This window comes from Bubalus bubalis, chromosome 2 (genome assembly GCF_019923935.1).
Source record: "Bubalus bubalis isolate 160015118507 breed Murrah chromosome 2, NDDB_SH_1, whole genome shotgun sequence".
Classification (NCBI taxonomy): Eukaryota; Metazoa; Chordata; class Mammalia; order Artiodactyla; family Bovidae; genus Bubalus; species Bubalus bubalis.
Genome location: NC_059158.1, coordinates 36316509 through 36333233, shown reverse-complemented (window position 1 = coordinate 36333233; position 16725 = coordinate 36316509). Strand labels below are relative to the sequence as shown.

Below are 16725 nucleotides of genomic sequence, written 5' to 3'. Positions count from 1 at the left end.
GCTGAAATCAAACGGTAGGATTGCAGCTTGAAAAGCACAAGCAAGCGGAGACTGCTCACCTTCTGGCGACGGCCCACGCCTGGCTCTGAGCGCCCTCTTGTGGGCAGAACCCCCACCCACACCCTCAGTACTCCCTGCTGGGCCGTCCAGACCCTGCTTCCCAAGCTGCAGGTGCTGGCCAGGCAGAAGGAACCTCGGGGCAGGAAGCCAGCAGGCAGGTGAAGATACCATGGTCTTGAGGGGCTGCTTGAAGAAGCGGGAGGGCAGCGCTCTACGTCCTCAGAGTCAGTCCCCAGGGTGAAAAGAACAAACAGATTGGGGGAGGAGAGAGCCTCAGTGGCCTGAAGGAGGGCCTCGGAAGATTTCCACACCCCCACACCTCCCCCAGCCAGAGCTCAGGACCTGCCTCAGGAGAAGAAAGGCTCCCAAGCCATGGGCAGGTCCCGGCTGTGGGGTGGGGCCTGGAACGGGAAGGAGGTGCCGATGCTTGTGCGAACTCCAACTCACAAAGTCATCCACGGCTCCATCTGACCTTGAGATTAATCCCCTGCCCGGCTGTCATCAGCACCCACACGCCCGGCCCTTTCCACCTCTCCCTCACACGTTAATTGCTCCAACGTTGATTTGATCTCCCGTTCTGCAAGGAGGAAATTGCCCTCTTAGCCATTTTCATCCTGGGATTTTTTTTTTTTTTTTAATTAGGCCCCGTTGTCCTCACAGGGCCCCAAAAGGGGAAAGCCATTTTGGTCTTTGCCTGAAGAGACTGTGGCAAGTCGAGGGAGAGGCGGGCAAAGCTGGCAAAGATACTCTCCTCCCTTCCCCCAGACACCCCCGGCTCAAGAGGCACACCCCCTCACCCCTCTCTGCCCCAAGCCCATTTTCCCCACCCTGAGTGAGGTCATAAAGCCCCAGGATCTTGGAGCAGAGGCCCCCCCGGGAACTACTGTGGGTTGAGGGAGCCTTTAGCCCAGAAAGGAAAGGGTTTGGTGGGGGCGGTGGCGGGGCGGGGGGGGTCTCAATGCCTGAGGTGCTGGAGCAGAACCTTCGCCCTGGTGCCACGTCCTTGCAACTGTAGTTTACATGGGTCTCTCCTTCCCTCAACCCGCAGGGCAGAGCCCCTCATAACCTAGGCAGCTGGTCCTGGGCCTTGCCCCCAGAGCAGGCAGCCCACCTTATGGAGAGGAAAGAACTGGGGCTGGGGACAGGAGAAACATGCCCACCGTCCCCGGCCTGGGTAGTCTGGGACCACAGTGCCCAGGAGCTGTAGACTTGGTTTCCAAGCAACAGGGTCTCCCAGTCACCTGGCCCAGCCAACTCAGGCCTCAGCCGGAGGTGTGAGACCAGCGGGGCGGCAGCGCCACCTTGTGGCCATGGGGAGGGACACAGCCCCCAGAAGCACCCAAGACCCCTAAGTAAGGCTACATCTCCAGCTTCCATGGGGCCCTGCTAGGGAGCTGGGGGAACCAGGCGATGGACTCAGTCCCTTCTGTCTGTATCCCCCATCCCTGATCCCCTTCGGGGGCATTTGAACTGTGAGTCCATTGGGTTGACTCCTCCCCGGCATCTGTTGGCCCCCAGACCCCCTCCAAAGAGACAGGACAAGCGGGTACAAAGCACAGTGTTTACTAAAGGCACAAAGTGGGGAGCCTTGAGGGGAGCTGCTCTTCCAGCAGTGACCCCACGTTCTAACTTGAACCCAGCACCCCCTCTTCTGGCCACCCCCGCCCTCACACCACCTGGAGGAGAGCTGTTAGCACCAAAGCGGGGGTGGGGGCCCCACCTGTGGGTGGGGAGAGTGCCAGAAAGGCAAGCCTGGGCACCCCTGGACCAGTCCATGCCTCCAAGAAGGAACTTCTGGACCCCTGGTTCCAATGAGTCCTCCTTCACTGATGGGGGGACCAGGCTCGAAGGTAAGATGTCTTCTTAACTCCAGCACATCCTGTCCCCCCTCTGCGGCGCCCCCTCGCCTTGCCCTCACGATGTCACCTCTGGGAGGAGCCGGGCTGAAGGCCTCTTCCTGCCCAGCCCCATGAAGAGGGCTGCCCCTGGGTGGGGGGCTTCCAACCCACGGGCTGCCAAGCGGGCACTAAGTCCACACAGGGTGCGGGGGCCGACAGGAGGAGTGAGGCCGGGCAGGGGCTACTTCACACACAAGTGCAGCCTGAAGGGTGGGGGGCGGTGGCCCTGGCCCTCCCAGCCCCCAGGCCCGCCCCTGTCGCCCAGGTCACAGCACGTCGCCCTCCTCCATGCTAAAGCTGCTCCTGCGGCTGCTGGCCTTGGAGGCCTCAGGGGACATGGTGGAGAAGAGGGGGTCGGAGGCCAGCGGGAGCAGGGAGTCGTCTAGGAGCATGAGGTCCAGATCTTTCTTGGACAGGTCAGGGAACGGGGAGGCATGCTCTGGCCCCAGAGGTTCGGGGTAGCCCGGGGGCCCTTCGTTGCCCCCGCCCCCAAAGCTCAGGTTGTGGCTGAAGTCCAGGTGGTGGAATGGGGATGGTGGCTGGGGTGGCTGGGCTGGAGGGGGCAGCGGGGCCTGGGGCGGCAGAGCCGGCAGTGGCTCAGGGTCGGGGACCTCGGCCCCCAATAGCAGGGCCTCCCCTGGGCCCTCCTCGCTGGGCAGCTCCTGCTTCACCACCTGCTGGGCCAGCTCGGCCATGTTCATGCCGGAGGGCGAGGTGGTGGGCAGGCCGTGCACCCGAGCCTGCATCTCCAGCTCCTGCAGGTGGGACAGACAGAGGTTGGAGGCACCCACCCCTGGCAACCCCCTGCTGCCCACCCCAACCCCCGCTGCCGCCCTTGACCCTCCCTTTGTGGCACCCAAGACCACAAAATATCTCAGCTGGGAGCAAGCGCAGGGCAGCTCTAGAGTCTTCACCAACGTGTTTTCCAGCTACAAGTCACAACTCATTAGTGGGTTGGGAAACCACTACAGTTGAGCCTTGACCAGCTCTCTTTCTATTTTTTCTTTTAATTGAAATAGACTTGCCTAGACTAGACCAGACTAGAAATTATCAGAATGCATTGCATCTATTAAGGATGAGGGTTCTTTCATGAAACTTTGATTTTTTTTCACTTTGAGCTGACTATGTGGGCTGGATTGCAATGTGAATTGTATTATCTACCATAAGAAATAGAAAATCTTTGAAGCTGCAGGCCAATCGCCCTTTATATAGGCGACCAGTGTCAGGCCCAAAGAGGACAAAAGGCCTTCAACAACAGAGCCAGGACTAGGTGGCTCTAGGTGGTAGCATGGACTTTCCCAAGCCTTTGTTCTTTCTCTTGCTCACTTGGCGGGCACTCTCTGTTACCCAACGATAACATCCTGACTGATAAGTCTTCCTTCCCCATGGGGATCATCCCTCCATCTCCAACTGCAGAAGTGTAAGCACCGCCCCTTACAGGGCTCAGGACTCAGGCCAGGGGTCAGGAGTCAGAGCCACCCAAGAGGACCAGGTTCAAGACCCAGACCTGGATACGGAGCCAGAGCTGCTTGTTGGTCATCTCCAGGCGCCGAGAATGGTTCTCCAGCTCCCGGGACTTCTGCAGGTCCTTCTGCATCCTCCGGATGTAGTCAACAGAGGCCTTGAGGATGGTGCCCTTGTTCCAGCGCACGTCCCTGCAGGCCAGGCAGAATCAGAGGCTCATGCTCAGAGGAGGGGGCTAGGACCGGCCAGGAGCTTCGTGGGTGGGCGTAAAACCCTGCTGTGGCTTCAGAGTTGATGTCGCCTATCCCAACTTTGCCCCAAACCCCAGAGCTGACCAACCCCTATTTATGGAGGAGGCCAATGTCCATCTGCAAATGAGCAAGTGACTGTGGTGCCGCCACCCACCTCGTTCATCCCAAGAGAAAGGCTTAGTCGCTCGGTTGTGTCCGACTCTTCGCGAGCCCGTTGGACTATAGCCCACCAGGCATCTCTGTCCATGGGATTTCCCAGACAAGAACACTGGAGTGGGTAGTTGTTCCCTTCTCCAGGTGATCTTCCCGACCCAGGGAGGAAACTCAGGTCTCCTGCATTGCAATCCCAGGAACCAGGCAATTCGGAGCAGCCTCCTTCCCCAGGCCTCCCATTCCTGCCACCAAAACCCACACCTGTTCTCCACCCTCACGACTCCTGATCCCAGACCACCTCTGCACCAGTCTGGTGCCTCAGCAAACTTTCCTAGCATGACTCCTCCTCCAGGAAGCACCCCCTGACCCTACCCTTACTTCTGGGACCTGGACTCCTCCTTCCTGTCTTGAGCCTTTCTTAGTTGGGGGATGGAAGGTTCTTCTTTCCCCAACAGATGATAAGATCTTAAAGAAGCTAAAGGGGATTCTCTTCCCATCCCTTCCCCCTGGCAACCAGCAGATAATACCTGTGAGCTGCTGCCCTCCCCTCCCCTTCCTCCAGGAAATCCACTCACAAATCATTGGCCTTGGGGATCAGCATGCCCAGCTCCTTGATGCGGTCATTGATGTTGAACCTCCGTCGCCTTTCAACTAGAAGTAACAAATATCGGGGGAAACAATTAGGGAGATGAGGACCCCACCTGGGAAGAAGGGTCCAGCCCAAGGAGGGACGCCTTAGTCCTTCTGGGAAGGAACTGGTGACCAACTACATGGGCGAAGAGCCAACTCATTGCAAAGACCCTGGGAAAGACTGAGGGCAGAAGGAGAAGGGGATGGCAGAGGACAAGATGTTTGGATGGCGTCTCTGACTCAATGGACATGAGTTTGAGCAAGCTCTGGGTGATGGTGAAGGACAGGGAAGCCTGGCACGCTGCAGCCTGTGGGGTCTCAAAGAGTCGGACACGACTGAGCAACTGAATAACCACCACCACCACCAAACGGGGTGGCTGTGGGGTTAAGGGGGTTGGGGGCAGGCCAGACATGATTAAGGAGGGGAAGACTGTAGCAGACAAAGCTGTCTGGAGAGGCCTCCCTCCACTGCTCAGAAGGCTCCACGCCCTAAAGAAAACAATCTGATAAACTCATTCCCTCTGAAGTTCTGGGAATTTTATGAATATCTCTTCCCTGGAGCACCTCTCCCCCGCCTTCTAGCAAGGACTGGTGGAAAGAGGCTGAATCCAGTCATACCAATGCCAGGATTTTATAGCCTCCTGTAAGGAATCCTTCCTAGAAGCTGCAGGTCAGAGGGTAGCTTTGGAGCCAGCCCAGGTGAGAGGAGGAAGAGAGGCAGGGGAGACTCACTGAGGTTGTGATTGTCTTTCTTCTGCCGCTCCTTGGCCAGGGCCCGGCTCTCAGCATCTGGAAAACAAAAGAGGAGAGCTGGGAGGGGAGGCGCTGGGGAGACACAGCCGGGATGGGGGGCGCTCCGGGAGACAGCGGGGCGGTACCTGTGAGCTCACGCTTCTGCGTCAGGTCGGCTGGGCAGGAGCTGCTGGTGACGCCCACCAGGGAGGCGGTGACCTGGGGGTCTCCACTGTACACATTCAGGTGACTGCTGGACAGAGGCAGCTGCAGGAAGAGGCGGGAAGAAGACTCGGTGAGCGGCCCCGTTCCGTAGGGGCCTCTCCCCAGGGCCCATTGCCCCAGGAACAGCGATTCCCCGGGAACAGCTGGGGAGGCCGCGCTGGGGTCAGAGTCCGGGCAGAGTCCAGAGCTGAAGAGGCAGCCCCTGCCCTCAGCGAGCAGCCACCCAGTGCTGCCAGAAGCAGCGGCGGGAGGGGAGATAGGGCCTGTAGAAGCCCGGGGGAGGGGCACCTAATCTGGAGTTTCTAGAAGGTTTCCAGAGGGCGTGGTGAGGAAGGGCACTAGAGGCAGGGGGTGGCTGAGCAGAGAAGCAGACCGGAAGTAGCTGCCAGAGCGCAGAGCGTGATGCAGGTGATGCTGGGGGACCTGGGAGGGCAGGTTCCACTTGCAGAGACTCTGGCGCTTGGTGAAAGGCAGCCATTGAGGGGTTAAATGGGGGCCCCACCCCACAGGAAAATATCTGAGCTCTGGAAAGATCTCCCACCACACATTCACGAAAAGCAAAATCACAGGCCCAGAACCCTGCAGGGTACAGGGGGAACCACCGACAGGGCCAGCCGCTGTGCCCTGCCCTCTCCCCTCTCCAGCCCTCCACGGCCCTGCTGGCAGCAGCAGGCTTCCCATCCTGCTGAGCCACATTGGCACCAGGGCGGCGGTCCTGGAGAACTGACTCCCTGACCTCCCACAGCGTCAAGGGCTGGGGCCCCAAGGGCAGGAGTGAGCAGCGAAGGCTCATGGAGCTCCAAGAAAAGGGGAGAAGATGCCCCAGTTTCAGCTGCTCAATGTAAATACCTGTCCCCCGTTGCACAGAACTCGCCCCCATGTCTTGCCTTATCTAATTTGCCCACCATCCTCTGGGTAGAAGGCACCATCCCTAGGGGTTCAGAACAGTTAAGGGACTTCCCAGGGTCACAGCTGAAGATAGGCATCTAGATTCTAAGCCTGGCCCCTTCCCACCCACCCAGGAACCTGTAGGGAGAGCCTGGACCATGAATGCTGCTAAGAGGCTGCTGGAGGCAGGGGACCAGCAGGCCAGATAGCGCTTCCCCCTCAGAGGGAGGGGCACAAGCCTGTGCTCAGCTGGGCCCCAGGATTAGTAGAGGCGTGTGCATGTGTGTGAGTGGCTCAGTCGTGTCCGACTCTTTGGGAACCCATGGACTGTAGCCCACCAGGTTCCTCTGTCCATGGGATTCTCCAGGCAAGAATACTGGACTGGGTCGCCATTCCCTTCTCCAGGGGATCTTCCCAACCCAGGAATCGAACCCAGGTCTCCCACATTGCAGGCGGATTGTTTACCAGGTAGAGGAGAAGAGCCCCATATCCCAAAGGAACTCATCTGCTCCAGGCCTTCCTGGAGCCACACTGCTCCCCTCAGCACCAGTGCCCCCCACCCGCCCCATCCCAACTCGGGCAGCCCTCCCCAGACACCCCTCCCCGCTGAAGCCCCAGCACGCACACAGGCTAAGGGACATGTCTCTGGATGCACAATTCTCCCGGGCCCGGGCCCTCGTCACATGGTTGGATGGAGGCGACTCTCATCTCTGCAGCAAGACACCATCTCCGCCCAGGTGAGGACCCTGTCTCTAGTTCTCTTCTGGGTCACGGCTCTTGGGGGGCCTCTGCCCCTCCCCCTAACATACCCGCCCTGCCCTGGCCAGCAGTACCGTGTTGGGCATCTGAGTTTCAGGATTGATGAAGCCCAGGACATCGTCCAGACACATAATGTTGTCAATGACATCAAACTGAAACAGAAAAAAAAAACAAAACAGTCCCTTTGTGGGAGAAGGCACTTGGAAAAAGGCAGAGGGAAAGGGGTACTGGACAGCCACGGACCTCAGGGACCTTGGAGCCCACCTCACCCCACCCGCTCATCTGGGGATAAGGGAACAGGCCCAGAGAGACCTGAGCTGTCCGGATTCCCCAGGCCCCAAGGCCCAGGTTAGGGCTCTTCCTAAGGAGCCAAGTTGCCTGGGGAGATTGCTTTATACCCTCTGTCAGGACATGGCTTTGCAGGTGTGCTGGGCATTCTGGTATGAATCTCTTGTTTCTTCCTAGCAGAGCTTTCCGAACTAGGGATGATGTTTCTCCTGGGAGAATGGGGTTCCCCGAGGGCAGGGCTGTGTCTCCCCTCAGACCGGGGCTCCCTGAGGGCAGTGCCTTGCCTCTGCCATTAGACTAGGAGCGGCAGGAGCACAGCACGGGGCCCCAGCTCCACTGGTGGCAGGCACGGGCCAGCTCCTCACTCACCTCCCGCTCGGGGTTGGAGCCGATGTGCAGCATGGCCATGGGGCTGTTGGGAGCACTGTTGCCGGCTGAGGACGACAACACGTGTGCGGGCCGCACGCCTGGGGAGGCGGCTGGCAGGGGCTTTGGGGAGCCCTGGGCGGGGCTGATGTGAGCAGCAAACTTGTTCCCGTAGGTCTCAGACAAGTACTCCCGCACCTTCTGGTCCCGGGACTGCTGCAGGTGGTAGGAGGTGGGGTTCTCCAGGTAGGACTGCACCTGGGAAAAGGCGGAGGAGGCAAAAGGTTTCAGGCCGGAGCTCTGAGGGACCAGGGCAGGGGGTGGAGGGGGACGGCCCGAGCCCCAGGCCTCACCTTCAGCACCTCCCCGGGCACTGGTGGCGGAGATTGGAAGTGGATGGGGGTGTTGATGGCTGGAGTGGGCGGCCCCCCCAGCTGCTGCTGCTGCTGCTGCTGCTGCATGTAATGCATGACGGCCTGCTGCTGCATGCGCTCCCGCTGCTCCTCCTGCTGCGCCTGCTCCCGCATGAGCTGCATGCGGAGCCCGATTCGCGACGCCATGGCGGCTGCCGGCTCCCTGGGGACAGGAGAGGGCAGGGCAGTGAGGCAGGGGGCCCTGCAACTTGCACGGGGTCTCAGGACTTCCCTGGCGGTCCAGTGGTGAGGACTCCAAGCTTCTACTGCAGGGGCCCGGGTTCAATCCCTGGTCTGGGAACTGTGTTCAGTCGCTTCAGTCATGTCTGACTCTGTGACGATCCCATGGTCTGTACCCCACCAGGCTCCTCTGTCCATGGGGATTCTCCAGGCAAGAATACTGGAGTGGGTTGCCATGCCCTCCTCCAGGGGATCTTTCTGACCCAGGGATTGAACCCACGTCTCTAATGTCTCCTGTGACTTCCCTGGTAGTCCAGTGCTTAGGACTCCATGCTTCCACCACAGGGGTCCCGGGTTCAATCCCTGGTCTGGGAACTAAGATCCTGCAACCCACATGGTGCAGCCAAACACAAACACAAAACAACAGCAAAAATAAGCAAAACAAAGTGCATGGACTCTTGGGGAAGAGACCAGGACAAAGGTGACCGCATTTCACGGGAGAAGGGAGGGCGTGGGAGATTTGCTCAAGGTCACTGAGTAAGTGGATGGCAAAGCCGAGACTTAAATCCAAGTCTGCTGGTTTCTTGGGCCAGAGATTCGTTCATGCTCCCTTCATTTGTTCTAGTAGGTCAGCGCCCCAAACTTGGAGTTAGTCTTGACCCCTTTCTCTCTCTCATGCCACCTGGTAAGCCTGCCAGATATGACCCCAAATACATCCTCCTCTGCTACCGCCTCGCTGCCCCCAGGGAGGGCCAAGCCTCTGCCATGCCTTACCCGGCTTCCTGATGGCGCCTCCTAACCTCCAGCTGGCCCCACAACATTCTACTTGCAACTCGATAATCAGAGGGATCCTGTTACAACCTAAGTTAGAGACTGTCTCTCTTTCGGCGCAGACCTCTCCATGGTTCCCATTTCTTTCCGTGTAAAAGCTGAAGTCCTTCCCATAAAAAGCCCTCTCTGATCTGTCCCCACCTGATGGTCTCTTGTGACCCCATCACCTCCTACTCTCCTCCCTGTTCCACCTGTTCCAGCCACACCTAATGCCTCAAACACACCAGGCATGTTTCCTGCCTCAGGGCCTTTGCACCTGCACTTCCCGCTGCCCGGGCTGCCCATCCCCCGGACACCACCATGGCCCACTCCTTCACCCCCACTGCTCAAGTGTGTCACCTCCTACCCTGTTTAAGATTGCAAAACCAGCACCCCAACCCCCAACTCTATGCCCCTTCCCTGTTTTATGTTTCTCCCTGTCACTTATCACCATCTTAAATATGCATTTTTGCTCAGTTATTTCAATTCATCCTCTATCTCTCTCTCAGCAGGAATGCAAACTCCCCCCAGGGCAGGCATTTTGTCTGTCTTGTTCACTGCTGTGCCTCAGGCCTCTACAAATGTATACAGGGAATGTTTACTATTTATGAACCAGAACTGGCCATCCAGCACTGAGCCAGCTGTAGGCCCTGAGCTCGTGGCATCTACAGTCCAGTAAGTAAGAAAGGCAAGTCCCTGGGTCACTAACCCCGCACAGAGAGGATCGCTTCAGGGCACCTCATCCTCCCTGGGTGCAGTGAGGGCACTTGGTAAACTGAGTAGGTAAGTGGTGGATCAGCACAGGACTGGCAGGTCAGCCGCAGTGTAGACCAGAGGCCAGGGCTGCACACCAACATCCTAAGAATGAGACCCATACATCTGGGGGGTGACAAAGGAAAGCAGTACAGGCTGACATGTTCTGCCGAGTGCCAGACATCAGACTATGTTGGCACTAGAGGAAGGTACTGGTAAATACGAGCTTCCTGGGTGGTGCTAGTGGTAAAGAACCCACCTGCTAATGCAGGAGACATGGGTTCAATCCCTGTGTTGGGAAGATTCCCTGGAGAAGGAAATGGCAACCCACTCCGGTATTCTTGCCTGGAAAATTCCTTAGGCAGAGGAGCCTGGCGGGCTGCAGCCCATGGGGCCGCAAAGAGTCAGAGACAACTGAGTGACTGAACACACATTGGCAGATATTCAGTGCAAATCACCAGATCGTGGAACTAATAATAATCTGCGTCCTATTTGAGCATTCACTGTGTGCTGGGCAGGGTTCCAGACACTTTCACCTCAAACAGCCCCCTCTGGTAGCTTTGGTTATTATTCTCCTCCTACAGATAAGGAGAGACAGTGGCACAGGGAGGTTAAGTATGCTGCAGCGGGAATAGAGCCGGGACGCAATGCCAGTCTGGCTCCCCGGCCCGTCGTGGGCGGGGGTGGGGGTTCTGCAGACCGTCATGTCTCCGTGTAGAGCTGGGAAGGCGTTTGTCCCAGGTTGCACGTCTGGTTGATCCAGGGCCAGGAATGGAGCCCCAGCCACCTGACCCCAGGCCAGGGCTCCCTCTAACCACCCTGCAGCCTGCCCTATAAAGTGGAGCGGCTCCGTCCACCTTGAGGGCTGAGTAGTCAGTGGCCATTACCTCATCTCCCTTCCTCGCTTCCTGCCCCCTTAGGCTAGGAATTCCTGAAGAGGCTGCTTCAGCCCCAGGGGTCTCTGGCTGGCTCCCAACAGGACAGTCGTCATGGAGAAAGGGGCAGACACCCCCCTTCTCTGCCCTCCTCTGTCCTGTGGCAGGGACACAGCCGTCCTGTGCTCCCACAGAGGGGTGGCCTGTCTTTGGCCCTCCTCCCCAACTGCAGCCTTGCAAACCTCAGGGCTCTGACCCCGGCCCACTGCCCTCACAGCTGCACCCCCTGCCTCCTCACACAAGCAGTGAGCAGGAACAATCTGACTTCAGTTGGCCCAAGCGGGCGGCGAGGCGATGCAGACACTGGGCCTGGCAGTGCCAGCCGGCCCCGGGGGGACTCGGGGAGAACGAGCCCCTTGTTTCTCTGACAAAGGGCTGGGCGAGAACCTGGGCTCGGGCCCCGGCTAAGCCTCTCACTGGCTGTGCCAGCCTCAGTTTGCTCATTTGTAAAATGGACGCAGAAATCCCACGTGGGGTCTAGGAGAGCCTTGGGGAGAGGATGCTGAATTGCAAACCGCGAGGTAACTGTGTTTCAGAGGGTGTCAGACGCCTTAGCCTGTCCCCTGTCCTCTAACAGAGGGTGGCTCTCCCACCTGCACCCCCATTGCCAAAGCTGTCACCCCCCACAGAGTTGCTGCCACCCACTGAGTCGCAGCCCCATCCTCTGCCCACCCCACCTCCCCACCTGGGTTGCTCCGGGCGTGGTGTGGCTCGGTGGGATGCGTGTGGAGTTTAGGGTGGGGCTTGAGGGGTGAGGGGATCCAAGGGCAGACGGGGTGGTCCCGGAGAGGGGGCAGATGGTAGTGGCTCTCCTTGCCTCGAGGCTCCCCTCCCCACCAAGCCCCAAAGCACATGTGCTCATGCAGCGCCTGAGGGCCACGCACAGCCTCCCCCGTGCCCAGTCTGGTCAGGAGGGGCTGAGAGGAGGGACATGGGAAATCCAAAACGTCCCAGACCCTCCCCAACATCTGACCTCAGACCTGCCAGGCCTGGAAAGGGTCCACCATGCGTAACTCAGTAACACTGGGAGCCTGCCTCTAAGCTGAGTCTGGGTTCTAGTTTAGTTGTGACCAAGATGGGCTCCTCCGTCCATGGGATTCTCCAGGCAAGAATACCAGAGTGGGTTGCCATTGCCTTCTTCAGGCTAACAGCCCTTAGGCGTTCGATAATGGGTAGATCCTGCCTCCTCTCTGAAGCAGTGCCCTTCTCTGGTCAGGGGCCAGAGCTGGTTTCACACCAGCCTGTGTGGGGGCCTCCCTTGTCAGTCATTTACACCTTAGTATGAACAGCTGGTCAGAACCTTTCCCAAGGAAAGATGCGGACAGAGGGAGGGGAAAGATGGGGAGAAATCAGGGAGGAAAGGCAAGTAGAAAGAGGGTCCCAGGACAGGAAGGTCTCAGGTATCAGGAAGAAGATCTCAGAGACACAGCATTGAGTGGACAAATCAAACTGCAGGATAAAATGTACAGCCAGAGCCCGCTGAGGCAGGAAATAAATAAATGTGCAAAGACTGGAAGAATCAGGATGCTTCCTGAATGCTTACCAATGGTCAGGGCTGCGCTAGATGGTTTTCAAATATTAACTCATCTGTTCTTCACAACAACCCGAGCCAGTGACTGCTAGTATTGCCCTCAATTTCCAGGGAGAAACTGAGGCGCAGAAAGGTGAAGTCATTGGTCCAAAGTCACATATCTGATAAGTAGCAAGATGGCGATTTGAGCCAGGCGGCCTGATTCACAGCCGCCGCTCGTTATGCACTCATCTGGGCCCCCGACATTCAAACTGTTCACTGTGGCTACTTCTGGGGAAGAGCGGTGGGCTGGGAGGGGCAAAGAAGGGTTCTTAGAGTTTCTCATCCCACTTTCGAAGCAGTTAACTCTTAGGATTATGAAGACATGCTATTCGTACAATTCTTGTGTGTGTGCGTGTGTGTGTGTGTGTGTGGTCGCACCATGAGGCATGCAGGATCCCAATTCCCTGACCAGGGGTCAAACTCGCACTCTTAGCCACGGAAGCACAGATTCCTAACCAGTGGACCACCAAGGAAGTCTCTGTTGTTCTTTAAAAACAAGGGGAACGGAAGTAAGGCATTTTCTAGAGGTTTGTGAGGGGCCCAACTGGCTCCCAGTCATGTCCAAAGGTGGGATCCCCCAGGTCCACCTGGAATCTGGCCCAAGCCCTGCCTTGCTCAGTGCAGTGGTTATTAGGCCAGCCAAGGACGCTGGGTGGAGACACTAAGTGGCCTCTGGAAGCACAGGTCAGGGTCAGAAGCCACATGCCAGCACCCAGGGCCCAACTCAGGTTCCCCTACAGCCCCAGACGCCAGCCTTTGGAGGGGATGTGATCTTCATGGAGGGCCCCCCAAACAGCCCTGAGCTGAGGCGCGTCCCTTCAATTGCGTGCGGGGCCTGAACTGCCTTGGCGACTTTTCTTCCTTCCAGGTGATCTTTTAAAAAATACGAGCAGGAAGCAGAAAACACATAGAGCCTCAAGAGCCAGCAACTCCATTCTTAAGTGTCTGCCCAGCAGAAAAGCATCCCTGTGGGCACCAGAGGACACGGACTAGAATGTTCACAGCAGCGCTATAGATAGTGGCCAAAACTGGACACCACTCAAATGTCCATCAACAGGAAGATGGATAAAGAGGTGATATCTCCATGCCCTGGAATGCTGCTTAGCGATGGGAATGAACCAACTATTGCTAAACACCACTCAGATGACTCTCACAGACGTTAACGGTGAGCAAAAGAAGCCAAACGGGCGTACAGAGTGATTGATATACACACGGTTTAGAAACGGGTAAAACAAATCTTTTATGTTAGAATTCAGGATCCTGGTTACCCTTGGGGGCAGTGAAGGGGAGATGACACAGGACAGCTTGGGGTGGGGGCTGGGAGGACTAGGAATGTTCTGTAATTTGATGCGGGTATTGGTGACATGGGAGTATCGAGTTTATGAAAATGCATCCAGATGCTCACTCAACAATTTGCACACTTTTCTCTAAGTGTGTCGTACTTTCATTAAAATTTTACAGAAGAATGAGGGCAGACCTTAAAGAATGTAAAAGAAGAGTTGAACAAATTACCCTTCCCCTCCCCCACCCAAGTGTGGCTATGACTTTAAAATGCCTTTGGTACCAGGCAGCTTCAACACCACCGCCCAAGGGTAGCTTGGTATCAAAGCCTTTAAAAATATCAAAGCCTTTAAAAATATCCACTAGCTCGAGGAAGAAGTCTCAAATACAAAAAAGGCTTTTATGCATAAAGATGTCCATCACATTCTATAGAGAAAAATAAAAAATAATCTCAATGTCCAGCAATAGGATGGTTAAATTATGTTGCGTTCTGGAATTCTCTGGGGGTCCCACTGGTTAGGACTCTGCATTTTCACTGCTGAGGACCCAGGTTCCCACGTTCAATTCCTGGTTGGGGAACTAACATCCCACCAGACACAGGGTCCAAAAAAAAAAAAGGTTGCGTTCCTCCTCGTGGAATGTTGTGTTTATAATAAGTAACACACGGATATGTCAAGTGACAAAAAGTAGTATGCAAAGTTATATATAAAATCTGATCATCATTGTGTAAAATATGTGTGAAAAAACCTCTTGGGAGGAAATAAACTAAAATATCACTGACTTCTTTGGATGATGAAATCATGAACAATTTTTTCTTTCTTTTTACCTTTTGGAATGTTCTTTTTCTGTAATGAACATGTATATCTTTCTAATGAGGAAGAATAAACTAATGCTTATGGACCAGGTATGGACCTGTTTATGCACCAGGTATGCTTAAATACATCTTATTTATTAATAATTATCACAATCACTTTATGATATGAGTACCAGTACTATCCTCCCCGCCCCACCCCCCTTTATAGATGAAGAATTTTGTACAGAGAGTTTGTCACCTGCCAAAGGTCGCAGAGCTAATGAGCGGCTAGGCTGGATGCTGGCAGTCTGACTCCACCACCCTAATCCTGGGGCTTAGAGTTTGGCCCTGGTCCGGCACTTGGGGCAAGGTGGTCACATTTTATTTTAGGGATTCCCACTGAAGAAGCCCCCCTCCAATTAAAGGGTTTCAGTAGCTGATCTCTTTCATCTAGCTCAGGGGCCAGAGGGTCCTGGGACAAGGGAATGGTCTGGAATCCTCAAACACAAGCAGAAAAAAATTCTGCCCTTCCTCAAAGGGCAGAGATAATTTCCTGTATTCCTAGGAAAAAACATTATGTCTGGCGGCTGAAACAACAAAGTGTGGACCCAGCTCAGAGGCCAGGGTGCCTGGTTAAGCCATTTATTGCATTCTACGCCTCTGCGGTCGGAAGAAGTTTTCTTCTGATCCAGTCTGTTACAAACCACCAGCTGTGTGGGAGCTGCCCAGCTGAGACGGAGGGGAAATCAAACCAATCACTAAAGGAAGGCCTCCTGAACAGGTGCTGAGGCTCCCGGAGGCAGGGGGATGGACCCCACAACCTCCTGGGTAACCTTTCAGCCTTGGGAAGGGAAGAGAGGGGAAGATTCCAGGACTGGGGGTTGTTTTAACTTCTCGGAGCCCCTTCTGGCAGAGGGCCTGGCAAAGGAAGGGCTGATGAACTAGGAAATGGACAAGAGTGTCCACAGAACCCCCACGCCTTAGGACAAGGCTGTTCCTAATTATCAAGGCGGTCACAGGTCCCCAGGGGGCCTGGGGGGGCATCACCTGGGTGGCACCCAAAGAGAGCTAAGGGTAGGGAGGTGTCATAAGATCGGTCCCCAGGAGCCAGCATACCTGCCTATAAGATGATGTGGGGAAGTGGCAGCAGGATGTCTGGGGATGAATTCCAGACGTGGGCCTGACTCAGGGTCCGAGCCTAGCCTCAGTCTTTCCATCAGCCAAGTGGGACTTACCAGCTGGGGAACATCTCCCACAGAGCTGCTGTGACCTAAGCTGGGATGCTGCGTGGAGGCCTCTGCAAGTGTGAAATCATGGGCACGGGGGGGTGATGTCACCACTGGGTCACTGTTAACCATTGCTTCATCCATGCCCACCGGGGGCATCCCTGGGCCAGTCTCCTCTTTCTGTTATTTATTTTCTTTTGAGGAAAGGGTCCCCTCCATTCCTCCATCCATTTACCTATCAGGGCCCCAGGTAGGGGGAGCCCTGGCTAGTGGTCACCTAGCTTCTATCTCTCGTTACAGACTGGCCAGAAGAAGCAAGGCTTTGGCCAGCTTTTCCCAGACACCCTCTTTGTTTCCTGCCCAGAAGCCTTGGGTTTTAAAAGATTTTCTTTCCAAAGTTTGTCTATGATACGTAATTCACTGCAGTGCTATGGGAGAGGCGGGTGGGAAGCAAGGAAGCCTACCTCCCTGGGTTCTAAAGAGATCAAGAGCAGGCAGAGTAGTGCCTGTGCTGGAGACACTTGGGTGGGTGGCTTGTTATCATCTTAGCTGGCCCAAGCTCCCTTGGGAGTCATGAAAAGCAACAGTGAGCCCTCTGGCTGCCTCCAACATTGAAAGAAAGCAACTGGGAGTCACACTTGCTCTGGTAGGTGTGACCCGCAGGACACTGCAGGGCTGGGGGCAGGGAGAGCACAGTCAGGGGCTTGTTGTTTTTTTGGGGAGGGGGCCATACCATGTGACATGCAGGATCCTAGTTCCCCACCCAGAGATCGAACCCGCATGCCCTGCACTGGAAGTGTGGAGTCTTAACCACTCGACCACCGGGGAAGTCCCAGGGGCTTTAGACAACCTGAGCAACCTAGACAGCATATTAAAAAGCAGGGACATTATTTTGCCAACAAAGGTCCGTCTGGTCAAGGCTATGGTTTTTCCAGTGGTCATGTATGGATGTGAAAGTTGGACTATAAAGAAAGCTGAGCGGTGAAGAACTGATGCTTTTGAACTCTGGTGTTGGAGAAGACTTTTGAGAGTCCCTTGGACAGCAAA

The 16725-nt window shown here is 56.1% G+C and overlaps 1 protein-coding gene across 6 annotated transcripts in view; it reads right to left on the bottom strand.

Annotated features, from left to right (window-relative positions):
* Positions 1 to 1607: 1607 nt before the first annotated feature.
* Positions 1608 to 16725, bottom strand: part of TFEB (transcription factor EB) — a 48331-nt gene continuing 33213 nt past the window's right edge. For 5 of the 6 annotated variants that reach the window (XM_044930197.2, XM_025270100.3, XM_044930199.2 and 2 more), the window contains 8 exons: positions 8068 to 8290; positions 7718 to 7972; positions 7111 to 7212; positions 5335 to 5455; positions 5189 to 5245; positions 4402 to 4477; positions 3466 to 3613; positions 1608 to 2713 (listed from right to left, as the gene is read on the bottom strand). In XM_044930197.2, coding sequence (XP_044786132.1) covers positions 2225 to 2713; positions 3466 to 3613; positions 4402 to 4477; positions 5189 to 5245; positions 5335 to 5455; positions 7111 to 7212; positions 7718 to 7972; positions 8068 to 8274 — 1455 coding nt within the window. In that variant the 5' untranslated portion in view covers positions 8275 to 8290 and the 3' untranslated portion in view covers positions 1608 to 2224. Of the gene's footprint in view, positions 2714 to 3465; positions 3614 to 4401; positions 4478 to 5188; positions 5246 to 5334; positions 5456 to 7110; positions 7213 to 7717; positions 7973 to 8067; positions 8291 to 16725 lie in introns of those variants that run through there. The other variant, XM_025270093.3, reaches the window with a different exon arrangement.